Source organism: Callospermophilus lateralis, chromosome 10, assembly GCF_048772815.1.
Source record: "Callospermophilus lateralis isolate mCalLat2 chromosome 10, mCalLat2.hap1, whole genome shotgun sequence".
NCBI classification, from domain to species: domain Eukaryota; kingdom Metazoa; phylum Chordata; class Mammalia; order Rodentia; family Sciuridae; genus Callospermophilus; species Callospermophilus lateralis.
The window spans coordinates 712,937-736,218 of record NC_135314.1 but is presented as its reverse complement, the minus strand read 5'-3'; the positions used below and the strand labels follow the sequence as shown (position 1 = coordinate 736,218).

Below are 23,282 nucleotides of genomic sequence, written 5' to 3'. Positions count from 1 at the left end.
TGGGTGCTCACACAGGTCCCCGCCCAGCACCTACCCCTGAGGCTCACTGCAACCCCCGTCCTGCTGCAGGGCTGCAGCCCCAGGGGTGTCCTGGGAGCACATTCCTCACTAGGATGCCCGAGAGCTCTGCTCCCTCCTGCTCTCTGTGGTGGAACATGGTCTCCCCTGTTCCTTGGCCTTGGCCATCTTGCCTGGAGGCACAGTGCTTTTCCTGTGACTTCGACTGAGGTCCTGGTGATGTTGTCTCCTGTCCATGCTCTTCTAGCCTTTACCAGGCAACTCCACTCGGGAAGTTTAACCACCCATCAAGGTGAAGTCACGGGACCCATGTGGGCCAGGGGGAACCAGGCAGTGCTGTACCTGGGGCGGGCAGCTGGTGCTGTGACATGCCAGGCTGCAGCTATACCATTAGCTTTCCCCCCCCTTGCTGTAGCCTTGTCAAACCCCCCTTCAGGGGACACAGAACCAGAGCTGACCCCAAGTCACCATGTCCCTTGACCTGAGCTGCTCCTAGGACGAGCTAGGACTTCCCCTTGCAGACCCAGCCCAAGTGCCAAGGCTCAGGGAACAGCCAGGAAGCTAGGAGAAGGCTGCTTTCAAGATATGCCCAGTGTAAACATGGCCACCTTTCCTGGGGAGGGAGGAACTAGACATCTGACAGGCAAGTGTCCCTCCAGAGCCAGTGCAGGGAACACTGCACTCTCCAGTTCCACTACAGTCAGCAGTCTGGGGGCACGCCCACCTAAGTTCCATCTCCAAGGTGTGATCTCTGAGGCCACAGGCCTGTCCTCATGTCAGAATCCCACACAGTAGACGCAGGGAGAGGCCAGGCTGGTCAGCCAGCACCCCGGAACCCCATTCCCACAGGCCCACCCCAGCCCTACCTGGCTCAGGGTAAGGAAGGGCCGAGGGCGGGGAGCTGGGTGCAGGGGAGGCCTGGGTGGCTGCCGCTGTTCTGCAGGGTCCTGTGTGGAGGAGCTGGATTCCACTGTGGAATGGTGCCACCGCCTCACTTGGCACACCCCCAGCCTCCGCCTATTAGGTAGGGTGGTCTCTGTGGCAGCTGGGACATTGCCCAGAAGGCTCGTAGCCCTGGAAGAGCCCAGGCCTGAGGAAGGCCAGCGCCCTCTGCCCTGGGGCCCCACGCCTCGAGAAGGTGGGAGAATTCCAGGCAATCTAACTCTGCTCCCCAAATGTGGACTAGTTGACCACATTTTACCTTCGTCTTCTACTGCTCTCAGTTTTATTTAAGAAGTGAGGCTCAGGTAAAGAAACTGCCTGTCAAAGCCTCCCGGAAAAGCCTGTCTGGTGGGGGCTGAGGAAGAACCTGCAGGAAGCAGTGGGCACAGACAGAGGCTGATTCACACAAGAGCCTGCAGCCCGGGGGTCCCTTGGGTCTCACCCATGCCCTGTAACCCCATGTAAGTCAGGAATCCCTGGAGAGGACTGCAGGGAAGGCGCATGGCCCTCACAAGGCTCCCAGGCCGCTGTCTAAAGTGAGGCCTGCAGGACAGGGCCGAGGCAGGGGCAAGGTCTGAGGACGTGCCTCTGGAGCCCAGAGGTGTGAGACCCTTAGAAGCCCAGTGTTCCTACTCCATGGCCCTCATATCCCCCTTGCACCCCTTGACCCAAGGACCCTGCCAGCCTCCCCCCCACACACAATGAGGCCTGGTGAGAGGGAGGCAGGGCTGGTTCAGGCCCCACAGCTACTGACAGCCAGGCCCACCGGTTCCACCCAGGCCAAGTCCTTGAGTCCTGCTGCGTCTGCCATGTGTTCGCATGGCCCCCCTCTCTCTCTCTCTGTGCAAAGTTCTGTTACTGCCATTTTGATTTGGTGTACTTGTGCTCGATGACAATAACCTTCTTAGCTCTCGTGTCCCTCCTGCCCCAGCAGCTGACCAAGCTCCACCAGTTGGCCATGCAGCAAACCCCCTTTCCTCCCCTCGGACAGACCAACCCCGCTTTCCCCGGTACGTACCCAGCTGCCCTTTCTGACCTCCTTCTCTTCCACCTGGGGACTTTCTCTGAACTGCCCTATGCCAAGCAGCGAGCAGCACAGGCGCAGTGGAGGCTAAGGCCCGGGCTGCAGTCATGCAGTGGGCTTGCACGCAGCGGGGCCAAGGCCAGCTCAGCGTGTCTGGCTGGGGGCTAGTTTGCCTCATGTTGACCTTGGGTGTCCTTGCCTGTGCAGAGACATCTGCCCCTCCGTGGATCCATGCTTGGCCAGCAGTGCTCTGTGCTGCCCACAGGCCGTCCTGTGGCCTTTCCTGTGAAGGCATCCAGGAGGCCAGCCCTGGGGCATTTCCTCTCCAGGAGCAGGTTCTACACCACAACGTGGCTGCACTTCTCAGGGCACCAGCCCTGCCAGGGAAAGCAGTGATGTGAGCCAGCCCGGCCCAGGCTGTGGTGAGGCAGTCAGAGCAGCCGGCCGTGGCCTAGCCCGACATCTGGCTGCCAGGCATCCTCCCACAGAGGCAGAGCAGCTCCAGTGGCTGTGGCCGGTGACAATCTACCACCGTGTGTGTTAGCCGTGCCAGTGCCAGTCATATTTTGAGCTTCCCTAGTTGAAGGGACCTTGCTTATCTCCTTGAGGGCAAAACATTAAACCTGTCTCTTCTTTGCTCTCCAGGAGAAAAGCTGCCTTTACACTCCTCCGAAGAAGCTCAAAATCTGATGGGCCAGTCGTCAGGTAAAGCAGACCACACTGGTGGGGCTGTAGGCCACGGGGGCCCAGCCCCTGCAGCAGGCTGTTCTGCAGGAGGGGGGCGGGACCTCACTCACACCTGGGGACAGGGTTTGTGTGCCGGCATGCACACCTGCCAGAAGTTGGCAGCATTAGTGGCTTGGGACTAAAGACAGACGCTGCCCAGAAGCCCCACAAAGGTCAAGCAAGGTGGCTGTCACCACGCTGTTGGCTGGCTGGTGGGTCTGGGCATGCGCAGAGCTGACAGTGTGCACCGCGAGGGGAGGGCCTCTGCTGTCATGGTCCTGTGGTGAGGCAGCTGTGCTGGGAGGGAGCTCCTGACCTTGCCTTTTAGAAAGTGTTCCTCGGGGCTCTGAGCAGACCTGAGGAAGGGGAGCACGGCCTGTCTGGGCCTCCTGATGTGCATCACAGCTTGCCCTTGGGACACTGCAGCAGGGAGTGCAGAGACCTGTAGATTCTGTGACAGGGCACGAGACCCACGTTGTCTGGGTGTGAAGCCTTTGGAGGAGCCATGCTGGGGCTAAACCAGCTAGCAGGTTTCCTGGGTCCCTGTGATGGAAATGCTGTGTACCCTTCACCCCGTGTGGACTGCCCGAGCACATGGCCGGTGTCGTCTGGCTTCCTGGCTGCCTCCCCTCACCAAGGCCAGAGCCCTGCAGCACCCAGGGCAGCATCTGAAGAGGGGTGGGAGAGGAGGATCATTGGCCTGAGCTCTGAGGGCTGGCTGGGCTGTCTCCTGTGCTGGGAATTGCTGCTTCTGCGTCAGACAGATGAGCGCGTGCTCTGAACAGAGTCCTGAACTATCCGCTCAGTTGGTAGATGCTCTTAAGAAGAGTTCTGCCACTTTCCTCCCTCAGTGAAAACATGCCAAGTCCTTTAGTGTGGCCCCTGTTCCTGGCTCATCCTGAGCAGTCAGGACTCAGGACTAAGGGAGTCTTTCAAGTGACATTTTAGATGTCACCATTTATGGACTGTGTACAGATAGTTAAAAAAAAAACAAGTAATTATTGTACTGAAAAGATATGTTATGAAAAGAAGATAAAGACCAGAAATTCCAAGTTTAGATGTGCGAAAGAAAAAGAGCAAAATTTGGGATGAATTGAATTGAACCACTCACTTCCACTGGGACCCCACTGTGCTGGACACTTCCCTCAGGGCTTCTCCCCTTGGGAGACTGGAGCAGGCACCTGCCAGCGTGGGGGCCCAGGTCCTCGAGGGTCACTGTGGGGAAGGTGGAGCTCACTGAGGTTGTTTTGGGGAGACCCCCCCAGGGCTATGCAGAAATGAGACTGAGGCAAGGGCAGAGGCAGGACCAGAGGGCGAGAGGCCACCTTGCAGGTCTGGGTGGTTGGAAGGAGCAAGAGCAGGGCTCAGCCATAGCCTTGCAGGTTGAAGTCACCTCTTGTTGAGGAAATGGGTCACCAAGTGCAGAGACCTCTTGCACTCAAGGAGCAGCCATGTGGCATCCATCTCAGGGGCTCCTTGTGCCCTATTTCCAAGGCCAGAGAGGGCGCTTAGCTCTGAGGAGCTGTCTCTCAGTGGTGTGCAGGCTGAGCCCTGAGAAAACAAAGCCTGGGCTTCGTGGTGGATAGACCTCTGTCCTCCCTCTCCACTGCAGGGGGGGAGGCTTTACAGGAGTGCAGTCTGTGCTGGGTCCAGAGTCCATCTTGGCTCGGTTCTCCTTGCTCCCATCACAGAGAACCATGTTGCAACCTGGGCTGTCTCAGCTGACCAGGACTGGGCTCTGATCAGTCATGGGTCAGAAACATAATAAACAGCAAGTGCTCTGTGGCCACTGGTCACTGCAGCAGGACTACCTGGGGTCAGGGGTCAAGCAGAGCAGGCTCTGAGCCAGAGAGGTCTCCAGGAGCTGAGGAAGAAGGGGTGCTCAGGGTCAGCATGGCCTGTGCCCTGGACACACATGGATGCCTGAAACATGGTGATGCCCTGCTTAGCCTGGGGCTCGTTGGGGTCTGCACAGGGAGTGGGGGAGCACATGAGCACATTTGGAGTGAAGTCCAGGTGTGCCCAGAACCAAAGGGGGATAGCATTGTGCTTGGGTCTCATTTTCCTTTTGAGAGAAGTTGGGGCTCAGGACCTGAGGTTGCTATGTGGGCCTCATGGGGTCTGAGCCCCTGGGCTTGCTGATTCTTGCCCTCAGCTAACCTTTCAGCCCTGCCCTGTCCAGCCCAGGGGAGTGTAGCCAGGCCTGGGGGTGTGACCTGGAGCAACCTTCCCACCAGCCTAACCATGTCCCCTTGGTGTGCCCAGGTCTGGACGCCAGTCCCCCGGCCAGCACTCACGAGCTCACCATTCCCAATGATGTGAGTATGCCCCTGCACCCTCCTGTCCTTGCGCGGGAAGGCCAATGCTGGCCCAGTCACCCTCCACCCAGTGGCACCCCGGTGGCCCTGCTCCCATTCTTTGATCTCTCTCCCCCTCCCTTCCATTCTAAGCTGGTTTAGTGCCAATTATAGTATATAGGTTTATATGCCTAAGGTATCCCACAAGAAGGGGTCTTGGAGCCTTCAGGTGGATGAGAGCTTGGATGCAGAGTGGGCTGGAATACACCTGCCCAGCGGTTGTGGCCTAGTTCAGGTCAGACCCTGCAGAACCAGCGGCCCAGGTGTGTTCTGGAATAGACCCACCACACCGCAGCCCACAAGCTCTCTACGGAGCTCAGGATTCTCTGGGCTCTGGCTTCAACAGAACTGAAGTCCATGGGCCACAGGCTGGTCTGGATCCAGGTACGCGAGAGGCTGTGGCCTTCGAGCCAGCATCCCTAGCACACTCAGTCCTTCCCAGGCTCAGCAGGGTTCTGGTGAAGAGGGGTGCCATTCTCTGAACCCAAGGATCATTCTACTCTAGATCTGGACTTGTGAGAACTTCCACTGCTCTGGAAAGGCAGGAACCTGAGGCAGGAAGCAGGCAGGCAGGAGGACAAGAGGCCAAGGAAAAGCAAGCCAGCCAGTGGAGGGACCATGAGGCCAAGGAAAGCAAGCCAGCCAGTGGAGGGACCATGAGGCCTGTGGACGCCATCGTGGGGCATCCCCTGTGACTGCAGGCCAGGCTTCTGTGCAGCCAGGGCATCTCTCCAGGGCTCTCCTGTCCTCCAGCTGCTTGGTGGGAGAGACCCCAGCCTATGTAGAGATACATGGGGTCCTCACTCCAGCACTCAGCTCAGGCCACAGCACAGGACCATCTCCAGGGCAGCACCGCTACCCCTGTGTTCTTGGAGGAGATCTTGGCTTTGTTTGCCCCCTGCCCTGGTCCCCCTGGCTTCCCTGAGCAGGTGTCCTTTCACCTGAGTGATGAAAGCAGTGCATGTCCTACCAGGAAGGGCCTCCCTCAGCCTCTTACCTGCACACCGCTCCCTGCACCAGGGAAGTGCTCCTGTGGAGCATTCATTCCAAAGCTCAAGTGGGTCCTCCCGCAAAGCTGATTTGTCTGTCTCCTGTGGCCACCGTAGCACCACGGTCCTGCCTGCCCATCCTCCCCAGGGGTCTCTGTGGGGAGGGAAGCCTGCCCCTCAGAAGGGTGGCAGCTCCCTCGCCCATGCCTACTTGGAAGCACGGCCTGTCATCCTGCTCCCAGGAACAGGGGAGGGCCTCCCACTCACCCCAGACCTCAGGGGACATTCTGGGTTGCAGCCACTGGCACAGTCCCCCAGGACTGAGGTCTGCAACTGGCAGACACCCGCCACCTTCATGAAGGTGAGGAGGGAAATCAAGCGCTGGTTTTGACACTTGCCATCACCACGTCCCGGTCAGGCTCCTGGTCACAGCTGGTCATGCCTCATCTACAGGCTGCCTCAGCCCATCTGCAGAAGGGCACTCAGTGATGGGACTTCTGTGCTTGTGGGTCTACAGCAGAGACACAGGCCAGGCCAGGGAGCCCCCACACCCTGGTTCACTCCCAAGGTCACTGTGGGCCTCCCTCATGGCCCAGTCCAGAGCTTGCTCCTGGCCATGTGGCCTCTTGTGCCTGCCTCCTGTGCTCTGTCCTGAGCCCAAGCACCCACTGCCCAGGCTGAGGCTCCCTCCTGGGTCCTGAGTCACCAGGGCCTTCTGCTGTATAAAGCAAGGCACGCTGTCCCATGGAGGGCTTCCTGAGGGGGCCAGGCAGGAGGTATGGCCACAGCTCAGTGTGGCCTGTGGAGTCCTGTGGCAGCTGATTAAAACAGCCACGTTTTTTAGAACATTTTACTTTCCTTTGCACTTGTAATGGGGGGCTGTGAAGGTGAGAGGGGAGTGGCCTCAGGGCTGCATGTTGATGGCCCAGCAGGTCCAGGAGAGCCAGGTGGGAGAGCCCTTGGGTCTCAGGTGCCCTGAAGTATCTGGCCTAGGGCAGGGCTGGCAAGGGGCTCTGTGGCTCCTCACATTCTGCTGTGACTCAAGGGCAGTGTTGCCCAGTGAGCGTTTCTGCTGAGGGTAAGCATGCTCCCATGGCGGGGACCCCCAGCACTGGACACAGGACACCTGGAGGGGGGAGGGGGCTCGAGGCCTTGAGATCCAAGCCCAGGGAGAGAGCCACCCTCAACACTCCTAGGCAGGTGCGGAGGGGAGAACGGGGGCATTACTACCAGGCCAGGAGGAGAGCAGCGGTGGTCAGCACTGTGAGGATGGCAAAAGGGCCCAGGTGGGGAGAGCCCAGGAAGGAGAGCAGGCTGCAGAGTGTCTAGGACAGACTCGAGAGGAGAGGAGGCCATGGGGGCTGGGGCCTCAGCAGTGGTCACACCACTGGGTGGTCTGTACTCTCCCTCATGTTCCTGCCCAGTTTCAAGGTCCAGCATGCCAGGCCCTGGTCCAAGATGAGCCCCCAAGATCTGGCACACAGCCAGACAGGTTCGTGGGCCATGTGCAGGTTGGGAAGATACGCCCCTGGCCTCAGGGCCCAGGCACACTCAGAACAACCATACAGGCGAGAACAGGGAGGGGTGGGAGTGCCCAGAGACACAGGCGGGAGACTGGGTTCTGTGGAGTGGAGGTTTCACCCCATGTTCCCCAAGAAGGATCTTTGCAGTCTAGTGAGACCCGGTGGGACTGCTGCTCATCACACAGCTTTGTATGATGGGACTTCTGTGCTTGTGGGTCTATAGCTCCCCACCCCCCACCTCCTGCCCGGCCCCAGCCTTCACCCGGCATCTCATGGCAGTAGGGGAAGTGTTCATGACCCCATCTCTCCTGGGCCAGTGCCCACAGGAGGTGCAGCCATTAGCATGGGCTCCTGTGGGCTGCTTGCTGTGGCCTGGGGCTCTCTGCCTCTGTCTGACCTTCCTTTTCCCATGCTCACTCCAGAGCCCTCTGCAGTATCTGTGGATGTGGGGTTCTGCTCCAATCCAATGGCAAAAAGCAAGGGATGCCACCTAGCTCCTCTGCCAAGTCCTCTCTGTGGTCTGCTTTGATCCCCCCATGCAACAGGTTGGGCCAGGAGGGGCTCTGGCCACTGCCAGAGAGAAGGCCATGGCCTCAAGGCTACTGCCCCCATGCCCAGGGTGGCCCACTCTTTTCCCTGAGCTGCTTAAGAAATGGTCCCTCTCTCGGTGACCACGTGGTCATAGCTGCTGCACTCCATCTTTAAATGGAGGTCACAGTGGCAAGGAAAGGAATGCCCAACGAGCTCCCAGGGTCCCAACAGAATCCACCAGAGGGCAGGTCTCTGGTGGAGATGACCTCCTGCATTCCCTCGGCAAGCCTGGGTGACACCTGTCTCTTGGCCAGAGTCTTCCTTCCCACGCTGGCGTGGAGTCCCCGGCTCTGCCTCTGCCCGCCTGTCTCCGTCACTCCTGTCCAGGCCAGAGGAAATCAGCATGGAGTGGCAAGGCCTTGAGACAGCCATCTCTTGATCTGATGGACCCCCAGCGCTGGGGCGGGTACTGAGCAGAGGCCGTGTGGTACCAACAGGCGAGTCCAGGCTGCTCTGCGGGGGCCAGGGGTCATGCCCAGGAGCACTGAGTTCCCTGGCTCCTGAAGTCCCTTCAGGGGACTCTCAGGATGTCCTCTAAGGAGTCCCTCCATCCTTCCTTCTAGCTAATAGGCTGCATAATTGGACGCCAAGGGACCAAAATCAATGAAATTCGACAGATGTCTGGAGCTCAGATCAAGATCGCTAATGCCACTGAAGGGTCGTCGGAGCGTCAGATCACCATCACGGGAACCCCGGCCAACATCAGCCTTGCCCAGTACCTCATCAATGCCAGGTAAGGGACTCCACGGCCACAGGACCCTACAGGGGCTCCTAGCCCTGGCCTGCAGCCCACCTCTCGGCTTGGACAGTTGAAGCAGGTGGGAGCCCCAGCCACACTCTCCTTCCTAGCTGGACATGGGGACAGAGTGTACTGGGAAGTCTCCTCATTGACACGGACCACCCCCTCTTCTGGTTGGTTACAGTGAGGAGCCAGGAAACTGGAAGAGTGGCCATCCAGGGTGGTAGCGAGGTAGCGTGTCCAGGGAGGTCCTAGACCTGGGCCACTGGCCTTTGTCAACCAGACTGGTCCAGAAACATGGGAGCCTGGACGCCTTGCCGTGTGGTCTTTACAGACCCCTGGAGGAGGGAGAAGACCAGGGCTGAGCTGGCCTCTCCTTCTGTGTCCCAAGCTGAGCAAGGCAGTGGCACTTCCCCTACATCGGCTGGCAGGAGGCTGATGGAGCCATCTAGTGGTGGCAGCCCCACGTGGGCTGTAGGACTTCCTGCCCTGGTGCCTCCCCGAGGGGTCCCAGTGAAGTGGGAAGGGGTTGACCAGGAGAGACGAGGACCCCCCAGCCTGACTTCACCCTCCCATCTCCCCTCCCCTGCAGCTAACCCAGGGCCACGACCAGGCTCCAGTAGAGTCTACCCCTTTCCACTGCTGGGCCACACTGCTGGGCGGGCAGGGACCAGGCAGGTGTGGAGTTGGCCAATCAGGAGATGGGGTGCAGGGAGGCTTCCAGCACCTGCCCCCCACATGCCCTGATTCTACTAGCAACAGCCCAGCTGGAGCCCTTCTGGGTGCCAGAGGAGGATGCTGACCCAGGTCACAGTTATTCTTGTGAGAACTATGAAGTCCCTTCTTAGGTCAGGGGAGTGCGGTTTAGAAGGTCAGGATCGCCCACTAGGGGCAGGCCCAGGGGCTATGGCTGCTGACCAGATCCCCCAGTGTGACCCAGTGATGGGCAGGGAGAGAAGTCCCTGTGGATGCTCCAATCGGCCTGCCTCCTGTGTGCTGCTAGGACCACATGCCAGGCCACAAGGGCACCCTGCACCCTGCCTACCTCGCCCCACCCACCTCACAGCAGTGCCATGACACACCCCTATGCCTTTGTCTGTTCCAGGCTGACGTCTGAGGTCACCGGGATGGGTGCACTCTAATCCTACCCAGGCCACTCTGTGCACCTGACCGCTGGAGCCCACGGCCTCACCGGCTGGCGCACTCTGTACAAACCGCCTGCCCTTCCTCGCAGATACAAGTAGTTTTCTTACGTACCGACGGTCCATGCAGTAGACACCAGCCCCGAGCCGTCTGCACTCCAGGCTCGGCCGCCCGCCCCCTTTGGTAGTTGGAGCCCGTCTCCATGCATTGGCATGCACTGCTAAGTATTGTAACGCTTCGGGGAACTCCCATCCGTGACATTGTAGAGAATTGTCCCTCAGTGTCCTTGTGACTGTCTAAGATTTGGTTTGACGCTTTGGCACACTTCCTGTGACCTGCTGTCCCTGTGCTCAAGGTCCCTGCGCTCTCTCCCCTGTGCCCAGTTTCCCCTCAGAGCCACACTGCCTTGGCTCACATTCCCACCCAGGCCATGTGCTGGAATCTGGGCTGCCTTTCCTGCAGCCTGTGGGGACGCCCAGGAGAGGAGGGGCTTGGGGGACGTCCAAGGAATGGGGCGGAGTGGCAGAGGGTGCGGGGCCCAGCTCCACAGGGATGTCCCCTGGGGGAGGCACTTTTGGGCCCCAGGCGTCTTCCGGGGTGGCTGGAGAGTGCAGCCTCTTCAGAAAGCCCCTCTGCACTGTTGGAGTTTAATAAACGTTGTGCGCCTCCCCCATCAACTCCGTCTCGTCTCTGCCCCCAGTGCCCATCCTCACCCCGGGCAGAGCCCTCAGCCGTGCCAGCCTGCTGGCCAGAGCACTGGGTTCTCTCACAGTGAGCTCAGGTTCATCGCCCCTGTCACAGCCTGCTCTCGCCCTTCTGCCGCTGAATTTGCACATGACTCAAATGACAGGGGTGAAAACCCCACCCTCCACTGGCACCAAAGGCTGGCCCACCTGGTGGCCCAGCTGCTGTCAAGTATGGAGTGCGTCCACACCCCAGCTCAGGGAACCGTGTCCTGCCAACAAGCAGGTCCTTTCTCCTGGCTTCTCCACCTGCATGCCCCCTCAGTGCTGAGGCCCTGCATCCTCTCTTCCCTCGGGGTGAGTGGCCAGAGGACCCAGACCCAAGGCTGGGGGAGCCCAGGAGAGCCGAGACAGGATGGCACCTTACCTCTGCCTTGCACTCCCGTCCCAGCACTGCAAGCTCAGATCCCGGGTTCCTGGACCCTCCAGAGGGCAAGTGAGGCCTGGCAGAGGCAGGTGGACCCAGGCAGGGAGGGGCTCCACACCCTCTCACCCCAGAGGTGCCTCCTGGGGAGTCATGGTCCCTGCAGGTGAACAGCTGCCTGGAACCTGTCAAGCTTCCTGGGCTACAGGGCCTGGCCCGGGCTCCTGGCCAGCTGCAACACCCCTCAGAGGGGACCTGCTTCTCGTCTGCCTGGTGACTTTTCCAGGTTTCCTCCAGGATGGTCCCGGCCAGAGGCACATGTGGTCTGTGCAAAGTGGCACAGAAATGAGCCCAGCATGCCTGGCCACTCAGCATGCCCGCAGGCTAGGGCAGAGGCTCTCTCCCTGGGACCTGCAGGGCTGGGGAGGCCACAGGGAAATGGAAGACACTGGTCTTCCCCAGCATCCTTTAGCTGGGCAGCAGATGGCAGCTATGTCCTACCATGAGTAGGACAGAGGATGATAGTGTCAACAAGATGAAACCCAGCACGAGGGGTCAAGGTGCAGTGTTGGATGGGGCACAGGAAGGACCCCCAGAAGGCGTGAACAGGTTGGGGTAGAGGAGCATCCGGGTGAGGCCAGCCAGGACGTGCTTGGCCCTGGCCCTTGGCTGTGTGCCTGGAAACAGTCTCCCCCTGACCAGCCAGCCCTGCTTCCCTGACTTCAGATGACTTCACCTCCATGCAAGAGCGAGGACAGGTGAGACTCCTCCTTCCTGAAGGGAGGGAGGTCGGTCCAGGGCCCGTGCCACGGCCTACAGCTCAGCCCAGCTCGTGGGAGTGGGGGATGCTTGGTCAGGAGCTGGGATGGGCACACCGTTCACCCCAGCTCACGGATGGCTCCCTCGGCAGCTGTGTGAGGTGGGCACACATCATTCCACGCCAAGAGGTGAGGCAGAGGTCTGTTGGGCTGGCCACGGGTCTGTCCCCAAGGGAAGAGGTGAGAACAGCCCCACCTGCTGACTTGGGAAGTCTCTTTTCCTTTGAATTGATCTTGGGATTCAAAATCGTTAATACAGTTGCTTATCGTGTCCTTGTAGGTTTTTAATCTTTCCGCCTATAATTGTTTCTCTATTTTCAGTCCCTCTTTTTTTTTTTTTTAACACACTAAAGAGAAGAATTATTGCATTCATAGGAATGGAACGAAAGCAATAGCATTATATTTTTACAACATGAGACATTTATGTAGAAGAAGTTTCATTTTTCAAAAATGTTACCCTATTTCTTCCCTTTCCATCTTCCTCGAGCATGAACAGCAGCCACTGACCCTCACAGACAAACTGCTCCGTGGGGTTGGACAGTATTCACCTGAGTGTCGTCTGTACTACTTCACAGAAGACTTAGCCATTCAGTTAGAAGGACGCACAGCATTAGAGAAACAGTGTCATGTGGACTTGAGGTACTGTTTACTGGCACAAAGCCCTTTATTCATATTATTAAAACAGCAATAATAGAAATAAAAACTACTGTAATGAAAATAGAACTCAGGAACAAGGTCATTAAATGTAACTAAATACATTCTAACATAAACACCATGAGGTTCCTCTAAGTATCAGGTAAATCATAACCTATCTGAAATTCTAGAAAAAGGGCAGAGATAACTACAAAGAAGGTGCTTCGTGTTATCGGGTCCATTTTATTTATTAATAGCTTTTATTTTATTTATTTATCTTTATGTGGTGCTGAGGATCGAACCCAGGGCCTTGCACATGCCAGGTGAGCGCTCCACCGCTGAGCCCTAGCCCCAGCCCCAGTCCCAGCCCCAGCCCCTGTCAGGTCCATTTTAAACAGCTGAGGTCCTCTGGGGACTCTGCACTGGTCTTTCTTTTCGCATAGCTCCTGTTGTCCCTGGGTTGTGACAGTTTCTGTCGCACACTGCAGTCGACCTTGCCATTATTTGCATCCTTGGACTCTTAAACAGCTTTTCTAGGCCACGAGTTTCACAAAAGGGGAAACCCTAGGGCACGTGTACGGCTCCTGGATTTTTGCAGATCCAGAGCAGAACTGGACGAAGACAGTACAAGGAAGGCCCACGCTTGTCCCAGGCTCGAGCTCCTCAACGAGAGGCCAGGCAGGGTGGACTGGGGCAGGCACCAGGTGTCCGGCAGAGTGGGGATTTCATCTTCCTTTTCTTGCTTGACACTGTCAGAATCAATAGCTCTTATTAACCTTCTTGAAGAATCTCCTTTGGCTTCTGCCGGGGGTGCTTGTTCTGCTTTGCTGTGGTGTTGATTTTCCCAGGACCTAGGTCCTGTCTCCTTGTTGGCTGTACTGACCATGCTGCGCTCTTCCTCCTCCAGAGGCTGCTGTGTGGAGGAGCTCTTCACTCCTGACGCCATTCTTGGGGATTGGTTCAGCACTGTGTGTTCTGGGTGCTGCTCTGGGCATGTCCCCTGACCTGTGTCGGTCGGTTCCGGCTGGTTCTCATTTCCTCCCGATTTCTACTGACCCGGGTTCTGAGTGCTTACTGAAGGCCACACCTCTGAGCTCCTGCTCATTTCCATGTAAGCTGCTCATGGTAGGCACTCACACCCTCTCTGGCACTGACCCTCCTGTGACCAGTGCTGTGGTATCTGTGGCTGTCCCGTGTCTTCTGGACAGATGTGCATTCTGCTCACTTGATGTGAAGTCCCGTATCTCGCAGCCTCTTGGTCACCGCATGGCCTGGTCTTGATCTTCACTTACTCTCTTCTGGTTTGGTCCATGTGGGAGGCAGAGCATCCCAAGGACATTGTATGTGATCCCTGGATGAATCCCATAACTCCATCATGTTGCATGCTGGGTATTAAGTTTGCAAACTAGTTAAGGCTTCCGCTCTTCTGACCTGAAAGTGAGGGGATGATCCTGGATGATCCAGGTGGGCTCAATTTAATCACCAGGTTCTTAAATGGGGAGGAGGGAGGCCCAGGAGGTGCCAGGGGCACTAACAACCCCCAGGTGAGTGCGGGCTGTCTGAGGTGGCTAGGAGGGTGAGGAAGGGGAACCGGCAGTGAGGGCTGCAGCCCCAGGGCAGGCAGCGGGCTTTCTGCTCAGCTTGCTTAGACTTGGGGCAGGGCTCCGTGTTGCTGTGCCGGGGCCAGCTTGGGGTGTGCTAAGGGTGGGATGCACTGAGTCGGGTGGGGCGTCTCTCTGCTCTGGTGCCTGCAGATGCCAGGCATCTCTGCCTTGCAGACACGGTTTTTACCTAGATGCTTCTGGGTATTTGCCTAGTGTCTGATGTCTCCATTCTTTTATTTTCAACTTTTTTATTCTTTAGCTTATGACAGACTGGTCATTATGAGATCTTGCCTTCTGTCAAGGTTTTCTGTGTTCTAAGTGGAAGGTGCCACAATTGTGATGTTAGACTTTATTTATGCTACTTTATTTCCCGTTTCCCATTTTTATACTCCATTTCTATTTTCATTGAGGTGACAGACTTCTCTTCCACTTGGCTACACCATTAACTGTGATTGTAAGGTCAGGCTGCGGCGGCAACCAAAAGGAGGCAGATTTTAAAAAGACCGCTGAACAAGGCTTTATTGAGATGTCACTCCCAGGCAGAAGTCGATCAGACCGGCAGAGCAGCCAGGAAGAGGGTCTGAGGAGAAACCACGTGGGGGCTCCACCAGACAGGAATTTTATGGGCTTATGGCAGGAAGGGAAGGGCTTGGGACAGGAAAGGGCGTTTTTAGAGTCCGTTGTCCCAGTGGAGTTGGTTCGGGGGGAACTGGCTGAGATCCAGGATTGGCCAGGAGACTCTGCTGATGGACAGGCAGTTCCATGGGTGCCTGATTGATGTTTCTTTCCTGTGCGCGGGCTGCTTGGCGCTCTGTTCCTCAGTCACCACCATCGACCTGACAGTAATCCTGTTTATTCCTATGGGTGTTTATACCCCCATGCCCCTCTTCTGTCCCCGAAACAACACAGTAGTAATGTCTTCAGTTTTGGTTTGTGTCATTATGTACATACTCTTCTCGCCTGCATTTTAACCTAGCCATCTTCTCCAAGGTGCTGGACCACGCTGGTGCCTGCTCTCAGGGGCGCGTCCCCAGGGAGACCTCCCATGCCCTCAGCCCCAGGGCCCGCACCTTCAGCAGGGCATTTCTGTCACCTCACTAGATGGCTTCAGCCCGATGTGAGGTGGGACACCCTGGCAGAAGAGTGTCACGGAGGCGAGCCGTGGGGAACCTCCGCCCAGGAAGCAGAGGGCCCACTCTCCTCTGTGACAGGATAAGGCAGGAGTAATGTGTTTTCTGGGAAGGGAAGTGCCAGAGAGGTCTGGGTCCCAAAACCACAGGCCGTGGGCGAGCAAGTCCCCGCATGGACACGGTCCCCCTCGGAGACAGTCTACCCGACTCACAGATCACAGCCGCCCCTCGGATCTGTAAAAGAGTGAGATGGGATTGGGTGACCCCGACAGGACCTCTTCTTTCTTTTGATTCCAGATGGGATCAAATTCTTTGAAAATCCACCTCTCTCCTATCTGCTCAAAAACTGGGAGCGTTTGGACCCCAGTTAAAGAGAAGATCTTTGATCTTTGCACTGAGGCCTGGCCCCAGTACCGTTAGGAGACGGAGGACAGTGGCCCCCTGGGGGACCCTAAATCACAGTACTATTCAGCAAGGAGAGTAGATGGAGTGAAGCTCCTTAGTCCACTTGTTCCTTTACCTGAGACATCGTCCTCAGCTAGAGGACTGCACGCCTGACCCTCAGACCCTCGTCTGCTGCCCTGAGCCAGAACCAAACCCCAGAACAGGAAAACCTGGACAGAGGAAAGGGGACCTTATACCAGCTGCTCAGGAGGTCCCCTGGGCCCATCGGAAGGAGGGGTGATGGGTCCTAAGACCACTGTCTTCTGAAAGGCTTCCCCTTCACGTCCCGACTTAAAAGGACGGGAGCCAGGCCCCTCCTCCAGGGACACTCCCCCTGTGATCCCAGAGGTGCTGGGAAATGGGCTGCTCACGGCTGCTTCCTCTCAGGGCGATGCTGGGGCAGAGGTGTGGACCTGAGGTGGTACATGTCCCCCTTTCACTGGCTGAATTAAGGGACATAAAGAAAGACCTAGGGAACCGCACTGAACCAGAGCCGCCTTCCACCTTCCAGCGGTTATCATCAGTCTCTATGACTGTGCAGGGAGGTGTCCTGTTGCTCACGAGTCACACTTGACCTTCCTTGAAAATCACAAGGTCTTAGGGACGACTACGCTGCAGCAGGAGGGCAGCAACCTGCCTGGCAAGAGTGGGAGCCCGGAGTCCCCTCCCTGAGCCACACTGGGACGCTGACAGAGACAGAGACAATGGGCCAGACGTCACTGTGTACACCAGGTGTCAGGAGGACCGAGGACGGGGATGGACGTCACTGTGTACACCGGGTGTCAGGAGGACCAAGGACGGGGACGGACGTCACTGTATACACTGGGTGTCCAGAGGGTCTAGGACCGGGACGGACGTCAATATATACACAGGGTGTCAGGAGGACTGAGGACCAGACGGATGTCACTGTGTACACCGGGTGTCAGGAGGACCGAGGACGGGGACGGACGTCACTGTGTACACCGGGTGTCAGGAGGACCGAGGACGGGGACGGACGTCACTGTATACACTGGGTGTCCAGAGGGTCTAGGACCGGGACGGACGTCAATATATACACTGGGTGTCAGGAGGACTGAGGACCAGGCGGACGTCACTGTGTACACCGGGTGTCAGGAGGACCGAGGACGGGGACGGACGTCACTGTGTACACCAGGTGTCAGGAGGACCGAGGACGGGGACGGACGTCACTGTGTACTCCAGGTGTCAGGAGGACCGAGGACGGGGACGGACGTCAATATATACACTGGTGTCAGGAGGACTGAGGACCAGACGGACGTCACTGTGTACACCAGGTGTCAGGAGGACCGAGGACGGGGATGGACGTCACTGTGTACTCCAGGTGTCAGGAGGACCGAGGACCAGACGGATGTCACTGTGTACACCAGGTGTCAGGAGGACCGAGGACGGGGATGGACGTCACTGTGTACACCGGGTGTCAGGAGGACCGAGGACGGGGATGGACGTCACTGTGTACACCGGGTGTCAGGAGGACCGAGGACGGGGACGGACGTCACTGTATACACTGGGTGTCCAGAGGGTCTAGGACCGGGACGGACGTCAATATATACACTGGGTGTCAGGAGGACTGAGGACCAGACGGACGTCACTGTGTACACCAGGTGTCAGGAGGACCGAGGACGGGGACGGACGTCACTGTGTACTCCAGGTGTCAGGAGGACCGAGGACCAGACGGATGTCACTGTGTACACCAGGTGTCAGGAGGACCGAGGACGGGGACGGACGTCACTGTGTACTCCAGGTGTCAGGAGGACCGAGGACCAGACGGATGTCACTGTGTACACCAGGTGTTAGGAGGACTGAGGACGGGGACGGACGTCACTGTGTACACCAGGTGTCAGGAGGACCGAGGACGGGGACGGACGTCACTGTGTACTCCAGGTGTCAGGAGGACCGAGGACCAGACGGATGTCACTGTGTACACCAGGTGTCAGGAGGACCGAGGACCAGACGGACGTCACTGTGTACACCAGGTGTCAGGAGGACCGAGGACGGGGACGGACGTCACTGTGTACACCGGGTGTCAGGAGGACCGAGGACGGGGACGGACGTCACTGTGTACACCGGGTGTCAGGAGGACCGAGGACGGGGACGGACGTCACTGTATACACCGGGTGTCAGGAGGACCGAGGACGGGGACGGACGTCACTGTGTACACCGGGTGTCAGGAGGACCGAGGACGGGGACGGACGTCACTGTGTACACCGGGTGTCAGGAGGACCGAGGACGGGGACGGACGTCACTGTGTACACCGGGTGTCAGGAGGACCGAGGACGGGGACGGACGTCACTGTATACACCGGGTGTCAGGAGGACCGAGGACGGGGATGGACGTCACTGTGTACACCGGGTGTTAGGAGGACTGAGGACCAGACGGACGTCACTGTGTACACCAGGTGTCAGGAGGACTGAGGACCAGACGGACGTCACTGTGTACACCAGGTGTCAGGAGGACCGAGGACGGGGACGGACGTCACTGTGTACACCGGGTGTCAGGAGGACCGAGGACGGGGACGGACGTCACTGTGTACACCGGGTGTCAGGAGGACCGAGGACGGGGACGGACGTCACTGTGTACACCGGGTGTCAGGAGGACCGAGGACGGGGACGGACGTCACTGTATACACCGGGTGTCAGGAGGACCGAGGACGGGGATGGACGTCACTGTGTACACCAGGTGTCAGGAGGACCGAGGACCAGACGGACGTCACTGTGTACACCGGGTGTCAGGAGGAACGAGGACCAGACGGACGTCACTGTGTACACCGGGTGTCAGGAGGACCGAGGACCAGACGGATGTCACTGTGTACACCGGGTGTCAGGAGGACCAAGGACCAGACGGACGTCACTGTGTACACCGGGTGTCAGGAGGACTGAGGACCAGACGGATGTCACTGTGTACACCGGGTGTCAGGAGGACCGAGGACGGGGATGGACGTCACTGTGTACACCGGGTGTCAGGAGGACCGAGGACCAGACGGATGTCACTGTGTACACCGGGTGTCAGGAGGACCGAGGACGGGGATGGACGTCACTGTGTACACCAGGTGTCAGGAGGACCGAGGACGGGGACGGACGTCACTGTGTACACCGGGTGTCAGGAGGGCCGAGGACGGGGACGGACGTCACTGTGTACACCAGGTGTCAGGAGGACCGAGGACCAGACGGATGTCACTGTGTACACCGGGTGTCAGGAGGACCGAGGACCAGACGGATGTCACTGTGTACACCGGGTGTCAGGAGGACCGAGGACGGGGATGGACGTCACTGTGTACACCAGGTGTCAGGAGGACCGAGGACGGGGACGGACGACACTGTGTACACCAGGTGTCAGGAGGACCGAGGACCAGGATGGACGTCACTGTGTACACCAGGTGTCAGGAGGACCGAGGACGGGGACGGACGACACTGTGTACACCAGGTGTCAGGAGGACCGAGGACGGGGACGGACGTCACTGTGTACACCAGGTGTCAGGAGGACCGAGGACCAGGATGGACGTCACTGTGTACACCAGGTGTCAGGAGGACCGAGGACGGGGACGGACGTCACTGTGTACACCAGGTGTCAGGAGGACTGAGGACCAGACGGACGTCACTGTGTACACCAGGTGTCAGGAGGACCGAGGACGGGGACGGACGTCACTGTGTACACCGGGTGTCAGGAGGACCGAGGACGGGGACGGACGTCACTGTGTACACCGGGTGTCAGGAGGACTGAGGACCAGACGGACGTCACTGTGTACACCGGGTGTCAGGAGGACCGAGGACGGGGACGGACGTCACTGTGTACACCGGGTGTCAGGAGGACCGAGGACGGGGACGGACGTCACTGTGTACACCGGGTGTCAGGAGGACCGAGGACGGGGACGGACGTCACTGTGTACACCGGGTGTCAGGTGGACCGAGGACGGGGACGGACGTCACTGTGTACACCGGGTGTCAGGAGGACCGAGGACGGGGACGGACGTCACTGTGTACACCGGGTGTCAGGAGGACCGAGGACGGGGACGGACGTCACTGTGTACACCGGGTGTCAGGAGGACCGAGAACGGGGATGGACGTCACTGTGTACACCGGGTGTCAGGAGGACCGAGGACCAGACGGACGTCACTGTGTACACCGGGTGTCAGGAGGACCGAGGACCAGACGGATGTCACTGTGTACACCGAGTGTCAGGAGGACCGAGGACGGGGATGGACGTCACTGTGTACACCGGGTGTCAGGAGGACCGAGGACCAGACGGATGTCACTGTGTACACCGGGTGTCAGGAGGACCGAGGACGGGGATGGACGTCACTGTGTACACCGGGTGTCAGGAGGACCGAGGACGGGGACGGACGTCACTGTGTACACCGGGTGTCAGGAGGGCCGAGGACGGGGACGGACGTCACTGTGTACACCAGGTGTCAGGAGGACCGAGGACCAGACGGATGTCACTGTGTACACCGGGTGTCAGGAGGACCGAGGACCAGACGGATGTCACTGTGTACACCAGGTGTCAGGAGGACCGAGGACGGGGATGGACGTCACTGTGTACACCGGGTGTCAGGAGGACCGAGGACCAGACGGATGTCACTGTGTACACCGGGTGTCAGGAGGACCGAGGACGGGGACGGACGTCACTGTGTACACCAGGTGTCAGGAGGACCGAGGACCAGACGGATGTCACTGTGTACACCAGGTGTCAGGAGGACCGAGGACGGGGATGGACGTCACTGTGTACACCGGGTGTCAGGAGGACCGAGGACCAGACGGATGTCACTGTGTACACCGGGTGTCAGGAGGACCGAGGACGGGGATGGACGTCACTGTGTACACCGGGTGTCAGGAGGACCGAGGACGGGGACGGACGTCACTGTGTACACCAGGTGTCAGGAGGACCGAGGACCAGACGGATGTCACTGTGTACACCAGGTGTCAGGAGGACCGAGGACGGGGATGGACGTCACTGTGTACACCGGGTGTCAGGAGGACCGAGGACCAGACGGATGTCACTGTGTACACCGGGTGTCAGGAGGACCGAGGACGGGGACGGACGTCACTGTGTACACCGGGTGTCAGGAGGGCGAGGACGGGGACGGACGTCACTGTGTACACCAGGTGTCAGGAGGACCGAGGACCAGACGGATGTCACTGTGTACACCGGGTGTCAGGAGGACCGAGGACCAGACGGATGTCACTGTGTACACCGGGTGTCAGGAGGACCGAGGACGGGGATGGACGTCACTGTGTACACCGGGTGTCAGGAGGGCCGAGGACGGGGACGGACGTCACTGTGTACACCAGGTGTCAGGAGGACCGAGGACCAGACGGATGTCACTGTGTACACCGGGTGTCAGGAGGACCGAGGACGGGGATGGACGTCACTGTGTACACCAGGTGTCAGGAGGACCGAGGACGGGGACGGACGACACTGTGTACACCAGGTGTCAGGAGGACCGAGGACCAGGATGGACATCACTGTGTACACCAGGTGTCAGGAGGACCGAGGACGGGGACGGACGACACTGTGTACACCAGGTGTCAGGAGGACCGAGGACAGGGGTCAGACGTCACTGTATACACTGGGTGTCCAGAGGGTCTAGGACGGGGACGGACGTCACTGTGTACACCAGGTGTCAGGATGACCGAGGACCAGACGGATGTCACTGTGTACACCAGGTGTCAGGAGGACCGAGGACCAGACGGATGTCACTGTGTACACCAGGTGTCAGGAGGACTGAGGACCAGACGGATGTCACTGTGTACACCAGGTGTCAGGAGGACCGAGGACCAGACGGACGTCACTGTGTACACCAGGTGTCAGGAGGACCGAGGACGGGGATGGACGTCACTGTGTACACCAGGTGTCAGGAGGACCGAGGACCAGACGGATGTCACTGTGTACACCAGGTGTCAGGAGGACCGAGGACGGGGATGGACGTCACTGTGTACACCAGGTGTCAGGAGGACCGAGGACAGGGGTCAGACGTCACTGTATACACTGGGTGTCCAGAGGGTCTAGGACGGGGACGGACGTCACTGTGTACACCAGGTGTCAGGAGGACCGAGGACCAGACGGATGTCACTGTGTACACCAGGTGTCAGGAGGACCGAGGACCAGACGGATGTCACTGTGTACACCAGGTGTCAGGAGGACCGAGGACCAGACGGATGTCACTGTGTACACCAGGTGTCAGGAGGACCGAGGACCAGACGGATGTCACTGTGTACACCAGGTGTCAGGAGGACCGAGGACCAGACGGACGTCACTGTGTACACCAGGTGTCAGGAGGACCGAGGACGGGGATGGACGTCACTGTGTACACCGGGTGTCAGGAGGGCCGAGGACGGGGACGGACGTCACTGTGTACACCAGGTGTCAGGAGGACCGAGGACCAGACGGATGTCACTGTGTACACCGGGTGTCAGGAGGACCGAGGACGGGGATGGACGTCACTGTGTACACCAGGTGTCAGGAGGACCGAGGACGGGGACGGACGACACTGTGTACACCAGGTGTCAGGAGGACCGAGGACCAGGATGGACATCACTGTGTACACCAGGTGTCAGGAGGACCGAGGACGGGGACGGACGACACTGTGTACACCAGGTGTCAGGAGGACCGAGGACAGGGGTCAGACGTCACTGTATACACTGGGTGTCCAGAGGGTCTAGGACGGGGACGGACGTCACTGTGTACACCAGGTGTCAGGATGACCGAGGACCAGACGGATGTCACTGTGTACACCAGGTGTCAGGAGGACCGAGGACCAGACGGATGTCACTGTGTACACCAGGTGTCAGGAGGACCGAGGACCAGACGGATGTCACTGTGTACACCAGGTGTCAGGAGGACCGAGGACCAGACGGACGTCACTGTGTACACCAGGTGTCAGGAGGACCGAGGACGGGGATGGACGTCACTGTGTACACCAGGTGTCAGGAGGACCGAGGACCAGACGGATGTCACTGTGTACACCAGGTGTCAGGAGGACCGAGGACGGGGATGGACGTCACTGTGTACACCAGGTGTCAGGAGGACCGAGGACAGGGGTCAGACGTCACTGTATACACTGGGTGTCCAGAGGGTCTAGGACGGGGACGGACGTCACTGTGTACACCAGGTGTCAGGAGGACCGAGGACCAGACGGATGTCACTGTGTACACCAGGTGTCAGGAGGACCGAGGACCAGACGGATGTCACTGTGTACACCAGGTGTCAGGAGGACCGAGGACCAGACGGACGTCACTGTGTACACCAGGTGTCAGGAGGACCGAGGACCAGACGGACGTCACTGTGTACACCGGGTGTCAGGAGGACCGAGGACGGGGACGGACGTCACTGTGTACACCGGGTGTTAGGAGGACTGAGGACGGGGACGGACGTCACTGTGTACACCAGGTGTCAGGAGGACCGAGGACCAGACGGATGTCACTGTGTACACCAGGTGTCAGGAGGACCGAGGACGGGGATGGACGTCACTGTGTACACCAG

The 23,282-nt window shown here is 58.8% G+C and overlaps 1 protein-coding gene across 5 annotated transcripts in view; it reads left to right on the top strand.

The window, feature by feature from the left end:
- Positions 1-10,519, top strand: part of Pcbp3 (poly(rC) binding protein 3) — a 227,328-nt gene extending 216,809 nt beyond the window's left edge. For 4 of the 5 annotated variants that reach the window (XM_076868079.2, XM_076868082.2, XM_076868080.2 and 1 more), the window contains 5 exons: positions 1,892-1,970; positions 2,630-2,689; positions 4,976-5,028; positions 8,734-8,903; positions 10,015-10,519. In XM_076868079.2, coding sequence (XP_076724194.1) covers positions 1,892-1,970; positions 2,630-2,689; positions 4,976-5,028; positions 8,734-8,903; positions 10,015-10,051 — 399 coding nt within the window. In that variant the 3' untranslated portion in view covers positions 10,052-10,519. The remainder of the gene's footprint in view (positions 1-1,891; positions 1,971-2,629; positions 2,690-4,975; positions 5,029-8,733; positions 8,904-10,014) is intronic. The other variant, XM_076868081.2, reaches the window with a different exon arrangement.
- The last annotated feature ends 12,763 nt before the right edge of the window (positions 10,520-23,282 follow it).